An 11140-nucleotide genomic window follows, 5' to 3' on the forward strand; every position below is an offset into this window, starting at 1 on the left:
TATGCTTTGCATGTGTGCTGTGACTCAGTCATGCGGTGCCATAATAAACAGCTGCCTGTGACTGGTTCATCTCAGAAAGATAGCAGTTAGGTTTGTGGGCTATTTGTTCATAGTCAAGACATCCCCTGACCTCAACCTAGAAACCAGGGAAGGAAAAAACTGAAAACCCATTTGGGGATAAAGGAAGAATCCTTGAAGACCACAAATGCAGTGATCCATTTTCAAGGCTGCCATGGATGCCAAGGGGGCAACATTTTTCACATACGGCCATGATGTCATAATCTGTTGCAGATAATATTGTTTTCTGTTTACTCTCTTCCAATTCGGAGCACTACAGCAGAGTATAAGCCTTAAGATTGATTTTATCGTTCCAAAAGCAACACAAACGATACCATGAACATCGTTATGTTCCAATATGCACATTGTCATCCAATCGCAATAGAGTTTGAAGTGACCACAGATTTCCCAGTGATGTTTAGTTCATGATGACACTGTTCCTCTGTCCGGGACACAGCATGAAAGCATTACATTAATATGAGAAATAAATTGATTCAAGAAAAGGATCTGCGAATCCGATGGGGAAGAAGTTTACCTGTGGTGGTCTGAAGGAGAAATTTGGTTTATCAAGAAAAACTGCATTCAAATGTGTTTGTTACACTGGTTGTTAGTGAAGCAAGCTTGTAATAGCTCCCGGAACATATTTGTCGAGACGCCATGACAGCTACTGCTTGCAGCGATATTTGTCGGCGTGGAGCGTAGCCATCTTTATGGCTCTGTACCAGCTAGCCTGTGCACCTCTTTGTTTTTATTTGCCACTAATAATGCCAAAGACAGATTTAAAGACAGACGAACAAATCAAACATGACAAGTTTCAGACTAATACAAGATTGAGGCTAGTTCAATGAGCAGACTAAACATTCCTCAGGCTGGATAGATGGAGGCTGCAGCAATTGGCTTGCTTTACATGCTATAGTAGTAAAGAGAGAGTACAATATTGTCACACTGACATGAAAACAATGGCAGCCATTTAAGAAATTAGGGTTGGGTACTGCCGTAACGATTTTAGGAGAACTGTACATTACTTCATTCGTAGAAAAGGAGCCCTGCAGCCATTTCTTGTGAGCAAGAATGTTTTCAGTGTTCTCTTGTCTTTCTTTGTAGCTGAAGAAGACTGCTTTCACCAGAATTTAACAGAGCAAGAACGTTTTCAGTCACCTTCCATGTTTTAGGGCCAATAAGTTCAATACCGTACATACTCACGTTAGCTGGCCAACATTAAATGTATTTGTATTTATAGTCGAAACCATATTGATTTGGGTTTAACTATAGGCAACAACTTATGATCACAAAACACAGTAATAGCATTTCAATCGCTTAGAAATGTCTTTGAACGTTACTGTACCCTTTATAATGCAGTAACAGCTTACCTGCAGCACGCTCTTTGCGACATCTGCATTTGACACATTCTCATTCCTTCGTCAAGACATAATTTTTTCTTTACCATGTGTAAATATGAAATTTCAAAGACTGCTAAATTTCAAATTTTTTTGTTTTCTTATTAGGTACAGCATATTCCATAGCTACACACAGATCAGATTATAAAAAAACAAAAACGTGAAATGTTTCATATAATTACATAGTTAATATGGAACGCGTTTGAGGATATAAAATTAATTGCCCACCCCTGTTTTAAAGTGACTTTAATATGTGATGCTGGAATGGACTATTTCCATCATTTCCAACATTTTGTCAGTCAGTCAATCTGTCAATAAAATAAACAAAGGAGAAGAACAATCTGTGGCAGCAGATGACTAAAGAAGTGAGTGCAGTGTGCAGAATGTGTAAATATTTCAATAGTGGGTGTATGTGCGTGCATGTGATTTATTTGTTCAGTACTTAGTGTAATGTGTGAATATTTAAGGTATAATATAAGGAACATGTGACTATGTGAAACAGAACTGAAAATGTTCTAACTAAAGCTTAGTGTGTGAGCTGTCATGATTGTCCAGAGTACCTGCTGTTTTTCTCTCGAGTTGTCCTCTACTGAGCTGCTGTCTGTACTGTAATTTTCCTCTCATCCCCCTCCCCTTTTCAGCCTCTCATCATCAACAATTTCTTTGCAGTGCCAGGCTCTACACTTTTTTTCCTCCCTCTCCTGTCCTTGCTCACCTTGCTTTACGGCTCAACTCGCAATCATCGCTCTCTTGCCTTGGCGTTTTCATCATTACTCTTTAGTCTTTTCTCAGCGCTCTTAATCCTCCATTTATCTCTCTTGTCTAGCTGCAGATTTCACGCTGTCGTCTACCACTGTTTTCCGATTTCCACCCACTTTTCTGTCGTATTGTACTGCCGAAGCATTGCGATTTGCAGTCATATTTACTCCGTCTGTTGGAAGTCTGTACTCTGCTCTCTAATCAGAAAGCTCATCTTTACGTACATTATCCTTTTCTTCCACTGATGTATTGTTTCTCTCTTAGTCTACTTCTGCTTCCTTCCACTTTCTCCTCCTCTCATTTTTTGTTCTTACTGTATCTAGGGCGCGGGTGTTGAGCACCATTTCTAATCCTCTGACAAGTGGATCAATTGTCAGTCCGCTGATAATAGCCTACTGTCTGGGATCTGCACATTCCTGCGCTGCCCACTACTTGAGCATCTTTATTACCACACGGTTGGTCGAAGGGTCCAACATCCACTGCACCATTTTCTGTTACTGCAGTAAAATAAACCACCACCAATCGGCACCAATCGGTGCTGGATCTCACTTTGATTTATCTTTCTTTTCTCTTTATTTTTTCTGACCTTTTCTCTGGTCTCCTGACCATTTGAACCTCACGACTCTGGCAAGACTCTGAAGTACCTGGTTAAGGCGAAGGGTAATGGGATATTTATAAGGTTTTAGGTGAATTAATGAGTATAAATTTATACGTATTTGCACGCGCACGCACGCACGCAAACGCACGCACACATAAAAAATAAAAAATAAAATAAAAAGAGCAATGCTGATAAGACGTTGAATCGGTAAGACTACCGAATGAACAATTCTGAGCTCTTTTAAGAAAAAAAATAATAAACCACCACCATTAGGCTAATGTTTTTTAATGAATCAATTTTAGCCTTTCAAACAAATTGACATATTTCCAACACCATCCCTGATAAACTTGATGTTTGTTAATATTGATTTTACAGAGCCAAACATTGCGCAGATGTTGTGCTTGCAGCTCTGCTTAAAAAAAAGAGGGAAAAAAAGGTAAGCTAAACAACATAAATCAATTTTAGAGAGGCACTGAAAATTCCATCACCATAAATGTTTGACTGACAATGGCCCAAAAGTGCATTTTTTTGTTTTTGTTTTCGGCCAAAAGAGATACAGAGAGACACAGCCGAAACAATCTAATATCGTCATATCGCCCACCCCTACCACGAGCATATATAAATTGAAATTGTTCCAAAGAAATAAATTAGGTTTGTTTCAGTGGAAAACCTGTCACATAAAAAAAAAAAATAATAATCCATGAACTGTGCTGTACAGCAAGTAACATTTTAACAATGTCATGTCTTCTGAGGAAGGAGGGAGTTGACGCCAAAACTAGTCAAAGTAAACGAAATGAAACCATTTGACTTGAAAAAGAAAAACAAAAGACTGTGTATAGATTTGAAGACAAGATGAATCATTTTAACCAAATGTCATACAAGTCAAGGTTAACCCCTGTTGACCCATTTTGATGGCACTTAGTGATTAGCATGGAGAGGGCAGGGAAATTGCTTCAAGCTGCTTTGAAGCATCAGTTGGAACACTAATGGAAGAGGATGACGGCATACTAGAATCACTCAGCGAGGAAAAACAAGACAAGATTTGAAGTCGTCATTGTACGGAGCCCCTAAGGTAACATGGTAAGGAAAAAAAACATTCCCTCATAAAAACATTTGCGCTCTCTAGCAAAGATGCTGTTCCCTCGCAAAAACGTTTGCGTTCCCTCACAAAGATTGCGAGAACACAATATTTGCGAGGGAACGCAAAGTTGTTTTTCCCCTACCATGTCACCTTAGGGGCTCCGTAAACACTTCCAGGTCATCTTCCCTGTGACCTAAAGCGACGAGGATGGAGCGTGTAAACAAAGCAATGGGAAAATACACGCTCCATCCTCGTCGCTTCGGGCAAGCTTTCCCACTGCTTTGTTTTATGCTTACACGTTCCATCCTCGGAGGGAACACAATCTTTGCGAGAGAACGCAAAGATTTTTGCGAGGGAACACAAAGTTTATTTGTTTTTTCCCCCTACCATGTTACCTTAGGAGCTCCGTATCATTGTGATGACAGTTGAGGAGAAAATCCTCGTGGGACGTGTGGCAATGTTTTTGTCAAAGGTCACGTTGTGATCTGTTGTGACGTCGACGTGACACTATCAATATAATGTGTCAACCTCTGTGTAATTTTCCCGACTAAAAGTTACAAATATAAACATTTAATAAATTGCTGATGGGGTGAATTTCTATAGGCTAGCAGCTCTGACTGAACATATGGACAGAGACACCTGGGTAATTTGGATAAGAAATCAAGATACAAGGCTGTCAGTACTGTCAAAGCTACACCCGCTAAATTCTGAATTAGACGGTAAATCACGAAGTTTTCTTTCAGTCAGTAGAGATTGTTGGGATACACTTCTTGGTATTCTCTTTTCACTTTGGCATTGAATATTTTGATAACATAGTAATCTTTGATAATAACTTCCTTTGAGTCACAGTACTCTACATCTATCTTGTGCTCAAGTCGTGCATGAATAAAGTGTGTATTGACGGTTGACAATCCGATCCTTTTGTCTGCCTTTGTGCCTTGCGTGAACACGATCAGTGACTCCGGCTGAATTTAAAGCAGACACGGTAGTTTGACGACATCCCTGTCACCTTCTGCTAAACCACCGCAGTGAAGTGAAGAACAGAAGAGGGGGAATCTTGTCTATATTGTTTAGCCCTCCTTTAGTGATGGCAGCGTAATCACAGAGCCTGAGTACAAATCCACTTACTCTCAGCATTGCCATAAGTAATGGATTTATGAGTGCATTAAAGAGCCGTAGTCATTCAGAGGCCCCTGCCAGACTGGCGCTCTCCTTCATTTCTCCTCCTGATGACCGCTTTGTGTCTGCGGTCCTCGTCTTGTTCTATCTTGGCGTATGTTTTGTGAGAAATATCTCTCTGGTTGCCAATTTCTTTCTCTGTTGGCTCATTTTCACTACTTGTGCTGTCGGACTGCCTTCAATGTCTCTTATGACCCATCATTCCATCACGCCTCTTCGGATCTTTTTTTTTTTTTCTTTCACCTCTCACCAACTTTTAAGGTGGTTGATTTTTGAAGTAATTTGAGCTATTTTGTCTGTTATTATTCTGAGAACTGCTGGTACTTCAGAAGATTGAAGTGAATTCCCAAAACCTACGGAAATAATAGTGCTGAGCTTCAACAGATATAATTGAGTGAAAGGGATTTTGCAAGTTCTGATGAAAACAAAGTTACTGCAATGCCACCTGGTGTTGTACTTTACCTGATACCTGTCGTCTCTTCTTCCTTCCCTTCTGTTACTTTTAATTAAGCACAGCATGCAATGACACATCTGTCTTGTGTGTCCTGAAATAGATTGCCGCTGTGTGTGCGCGTGCGTGCAAGGTGCACTAATAGTGATGCTGCATGTTTTTATTGGAAAGGTGACTTTTTTGTGATTTTTTTTTAAATTTATTTTTTTAAATGCTTTGTTGTCATGATGTGACTTTTTAAAAAAATATTTTTTCTTATCTTGAGAATACAAACAGTGAGTTAAAAATAGTCTGTTGTCATATTTGATCACTCAGAAATTCTTTGGCTAGACTTACTGGACCTGCAAAAAATGATTTGGTATTACCTGCATTTTTGTAAGCTTTGGCCCCTACCCTGCATTTTCTAACCCATTAGCCACTCCTCTATATCCACACAGAGTCTTCGGAGGCAGTGTCACTCCCTTTAGATAACACCAAAGACTTCATCCTCAGCTTGGACATCAAGTTCACCTCCAACGGCAGCTTGTCGGTGATCCTCGAGACTACAGAGAAAGGCTCGCCCTTCACGATCCGCTATGTCACCAATACGCAACTCATCACCTTCAAAGATCATGAAATCACCTACGGCATCGGACCGCGAACCACGTGGAGCACCCTGACACGTGACCTTCTCACAGACCTGAGGAAAGGTGTTGGTTTGTCAAACACCAAGGCTGTCAAAGCCACAAAGGTTGGTGTGCTGCTGACGATGCATTAAGACGAGTTTAGTGATTACTACCAGATATATTTGCACTTTACGGTGGAACCTCTACCGCCATTTGTTCAGATTTACAGTAGAGTCAAATCATCCCATGGGAAATTATGGTAAAAGAATTCATCTGTTTTAGAGTCAGGTTGTTGCTGTTATAAAATCATTACGTCTATTGCCAATGTGTCAATTGACATTCTAAAAAAAAAAAAGACTCCTCATTGCTGCTAAACAAAAAATTTATATCTCTGATAACAGTTAATGAAATATTTTGTTAATGTCATGTAATCAACAAGGTCAATTTCAAGGTCAAGTTATCCATTAAATCATTTGCTCCCCAAAACGTATAACTATGTTCTATTTTCAATGTATGTAGTGTCAGTTCACGTAACCAATGTGTTGTCTTATTCTTGTCCACTTTGCCATACTGGTAGTATCAAGTAGCCTGACTTCGACATGTATGCCGCAAGAAATTGTGTGTATGGCTGCTCTCTTAGGGAAAAAAAAAAAAAAAAAATGGTTTGTGAAGTAATCTCATGTGACACCATCTTGTATGAAGAGTTTTTCCAAAACAAAATCATCAATTTGACTGTTGAGGTTCCCCTGGAAACTGCTTCAGCTACTCTTCCACATGCATTTTTAATCTAATGACACATTAACATGTGTCAACTGAAATGCAAAGTTTTGACTATTTATTTTTTTATGAGTAGTGCTCTTAAGTGAATCTGCAATCGCTTTTCTTCCTTAGATCATGCCCAAGCGAGTTGTGCGATTACTCTTGCAAGGACGCGGATTTGTTGACAACATCACCATCTCCACCACTGCCCACATGGCCGCCTTCTTTGCTGCCAGCGACTGGCTGAGGCGCAACCAGGACGAGCACGGCGGCTGGCCCATCATGGTGACGCGTAAATTGGGCGAGGGCTTCCGGCCACTGGACCCCGGCTGGTACTCGGCGATGGCCCAAGGTCAGGCCATGTCCACCCTGGTGAGAGCTTACCTCCTCACCAAGGACCACGCTTACCTCAACGCTGCGCTAAAGGCAGTCGGACCCTATAGGGTGCCATCAGCGCAGCACGGGGTCAAGGCGGTATTTATGAACAAATATGACTGGTATGAAGAGTATCCCACCTCACCTAGTTCCTTTGTCCTTAACGGCTTCATCTACTCCCTGCTGGGACTCTACGACTTGAGCGAGACAGCTGGTGAGAAGCTGGGCAAGGAGGCCGGGCAGCTGTTCAGCCGCGGCATGGAGTCGCTAAAGGCCATGCTGCCGCTCTTTGACACCGGCTCGGGGAGCATCTATGACCTGCGCCACTTCATGTTGGGCACTGCGCCCAACTTGGCTCGCTGGGACTATCACACCACGCACATTAACCAGCTCCAACTGCTGGCATCAATAGATAACTCGCCCCTCTTCAAGGATGTCGTGAAGCGCTGGAGAAGCTACTTGAAAGGGAATCGCGCGAAGCACAACTAGGCAGACTTCAAATTGACTGAATGTGAGCTTATAGTGCGCGTCACTCTAAATGCATTGCAGTGTAGAGTGTGAGTGTTTTTAATCCCAAGGATGTTTAAGTAGCTGCAGCTTTCAACATTAGAACGTGTGCGCTCTGTTACGGGTGTTGTGTTCTCTGCAGCACCATTTGTAGCACGCCCTTTTTTTCAAGAGCTAGTGTTTGTAATTATGCACAGACTTTCTTGTTCACGTGTTTTTTTTTGTCTTCAAGAACTTATTTTAAACAACTTCAACAATCATTCATCATTCTCCTCAGATGTATTTTTTTACATTTCATAGATATACGTGGAAGTAAATGTAAATAACAGAATATATTAAATCGTTTGGAAGAGGAAATTTCCAATAAATAATCTTATCACATAGTATGCATCACAATCCAAAGCTTAGACTTAATCATGAAACATATTGGCAAGTGCGTGTTAGAAGACTCTTGAATCAACATACATAGCAAGAAGCATCTATGTGCTAGCTTTATCTGTTTTAGAGATGGAATCTTTCATTATAATTTGATAGCCTGTTAATTAAAGGGGAAGCCAACACAAGAATTTGCTTTCGAGTAATATATTGTATGCGCCCCCACTAGTAAAAGCACTGCATTCTGACTAATACTGCGTTTTTGGAAGATGATTTAAGCAGCAAAATCCACTTGTTTTTCTCCATCTCTTGAGGGGCGGCCATTTTGCCTTGCTGTCTACTGAAAATTACATCACAGTTGACCAGGGCTCAGATAACGACCATTCACAGCTCACCTGTTTTCTCAGGTTGGCCATGTTCAAGCTGCGTGTACCCTGAGCACCTGTGATATCGTCAGTCGACAGCAATTAGTGGCAAAATGGCCACCCACTGACATGGCAAAAAAACTGCTGCTGCTTAATTCATATACCACAAACGCAATATTAATCTGAATACCGTGTGAAGACTAGTGGGGCCGCAAGAAATTATTGTACAGAATTTTTGGGGGGGTTGACTTCCTCTTTAAGGATCACAGAAATCAAATTGTCACCATCACCCAATCTTTTACAGTAGATGGAACATGGGAGGTAAGCCAGGTAACTGTAGCATTTGCTCTTTTGGCTAAACAGATGAAAACTGTGATAAACCTATCAAGGTGGGCAATAATTGTCGAGTAAGCCTGTTTTTGCACGATTTGGAATTAAGCAACATAGTCAGCTTTTTTTCTTTTTCTTTTCCACTTACATAAAGTGGATGAAAAGAAGGTGTTGAACAAAACATTGGTGAATTGAGCTGACAAGTATAGTTGGGTCAGGCGATTTCAAAATATAGATTTTTGAAAAATTTAGATAAACAATATTCAAGGAGCCTGAGGGGACTATTGACAGACTTAAATGGTTTCCCCTCCCCAGTGGGTTCTCATTTTTCCCTCAGTGCATCATACATCATACTAAGAATTTTTAAATGCAGTGCAGCCAAGTTGACTGTGTGATGAGACTGAGTCTTGCCAAGAAACCTACAATTCAGCCATCTAATGGGCTGAATCGCCTGGGATGAGTCAGCAAAACCAAGAGACACTAAGAAATACACCACTATCAACCTAGCATAACTACTCAAAGTGGAAGCACGCTAGCCAGTAATCAGGCTTTCAACAGCGACTCCTAAGAAGGTTTTTTTGTTTTGTTTATTTGAATGCGAAACTGAATTAAAATAAACTGGAGGCTGGAGGTCCAAGGATAGAGTAGGTGACAAATATCCTTTACAGGTTTCTCCTTTTTTCCCCTTCAGAACAGATGTCAAAGTAAAACTACCTGCTTGCACAACTGAAATTATTTTTATCAAAGCATTGCCTCTACATTTTACATTGAAGACGGCATAATTCAAATTTACTCACCTGATTTTGACCTTTGCACATTGGATTGTGTCCATTGTCACATAAGAGCTCACATTGTTGGATTAATCAACTCGATTCAAGGACGTCAAAACGCAGTCGTGATGATCGGCTCCATTCTCGACAGTTCTTTTGATTCAAATATGTTTTGATACAAAGTGTTGACAGTAAATGCAGCAGTGTTCAGATTAAGATTCAGTTAATGTGTGAGAGAGATAATGTGATAATGTCATTAGGTTCTACTCGGCATGATTCTGAAGTGATCTTGTGAGTTTTACTCAACTGTCCGGACGGTTCTGTTTTCCTGGGATTGTTGTGCTATGCTAGTTATGCTAGTCCACAGGGGTTCTCTCTCTCTCTCTCTCTCTCTCTCTCTCTCTCTCTCTCTCTCTAACAGTTTGCAACATGAAACTAAATCTGTTTTTTCTATGAATGCTAGTACTTGGTACTTTTTTTTCTCTTTTAAATAGTCTTTCTTCCCATGAGCTCATTTAACGTCATTATCACAGTAGCTCGACAACTGTGTTTTGTTTATACCAAAGTTGCATAGTAAAGAATACTTAAATGTGTATATATTTTTGTGCAAAACTTAAAGCATTTCATAAACTTAGTCATCTTGTCCGTGTGACTGCCTTTTATCTACGAATGCTTGTGCCGATTCTTTTACACAGAAATGGACAAAAGCTGTACTTTTGTTTATTACTTTCATTTAAAAGTGGGTGCTGAATGGATCTGTTTGTCTCTTTTGTTGAAACTAATTTGTGGAATAGTTCAATGTTTTGTTATTCAGACAAAAGCACAAGATCTATTTAAGATACTTTAAAATATACATGTGTGTGAGTGTCTATTTTGGCTTCCCTGTTTCTATCCCTGATATGAGGTGCAACACGTAACATTAAGAAAGCTCCTATTATTATTCAATGTGTAATAACAATAGAACTTTCTTTTTCCTCATTTTAATGTATTTTTTTCCCCTCACTATCTGCTCACATAATTGCCACTGAGTCAGCCTAATTTATGCAATAAAATGTTTACTTTGATTGTGTCACCACAGGAAACCCAGAGCGGTTGTCCAGTCAAAGCACAATGTGCAAATGCTACCATTTTTTTAGTCCCATAAATAGATGTTTATACACAAAGTACAACTTTGTGCTTTAAAACTAGCTTTTTTTCAAAAATGTAGAAGGAGGAAAAAAAGAAATAAATGCATTTTCTTAATCTTCCTGTCTGTTTTCTGAAGTGTTACGTTTGTGGACAATGTGTAGAATTTAGCACCATCTTGTGAACTAATCATTTTAAAACCTATTAATCTCATAATATGTTATGTCATTTCAACATTTTAAAAAATATATATAATTGTGGTTCTAGTAAGGTTCACATAGGTCGCACTGTGTCTTACATGAGGCTGACATGTTTCGCTGCCATCTTTCTGCTACAGATGCCCGAAGGAGAAGAACTTTGTCAAATGTAGTTAGCCTCTGGAGGTGCTTGTAGCTAGTGTCGGACCC

General features: G+C 40.0%; 1 protein-coding gene across 2 annotated transcripts in view; it reads left to right on the forward strand.

Moving 5' to 3' along the window:
- glceb (glucuronic acid epimerase b) overlaps nt 1–10850 on the forward strand; it is a 28855-nt gene extending 18005 nt beyond the window's left edge. For both annotated transcript variants that reach the window (XM_077518998.1, XM_077519000.1), the window contains exons 4-5: nt 5960–6252; nt 7019–10850. In XM_077518998.1, the coding sequence (XP_077375124.1) occupies nt 5960–6252; nt 7019–7750 (1025 nt within the window). In that variant the 3' untranslated portion in view covers nt 7751–10850. The remainder of the gene's footprint in view (nt 1–5959; nt 6253–7018) is intronic.
- The last annotated feature ends 290 nt before the right edge of the window (nt 10851–11140 follow it).

The sequence above is a fragment of the Festucalex cinctus genome, chromosome 4 (genome assembly GCF_051991245.1).
Source record: "Festucalex cinctus isolate MCC-2025b chromosome 4, RoL_Fcin_1.0, whole genome shotgun sequence".
NCBI classification, from domain to species: Eukaryota; Metazoa; Chordata; class Actinopteri; order Syngnathiformes; family Syngnathidae; genus Festucalex; species Festucalex cinctus.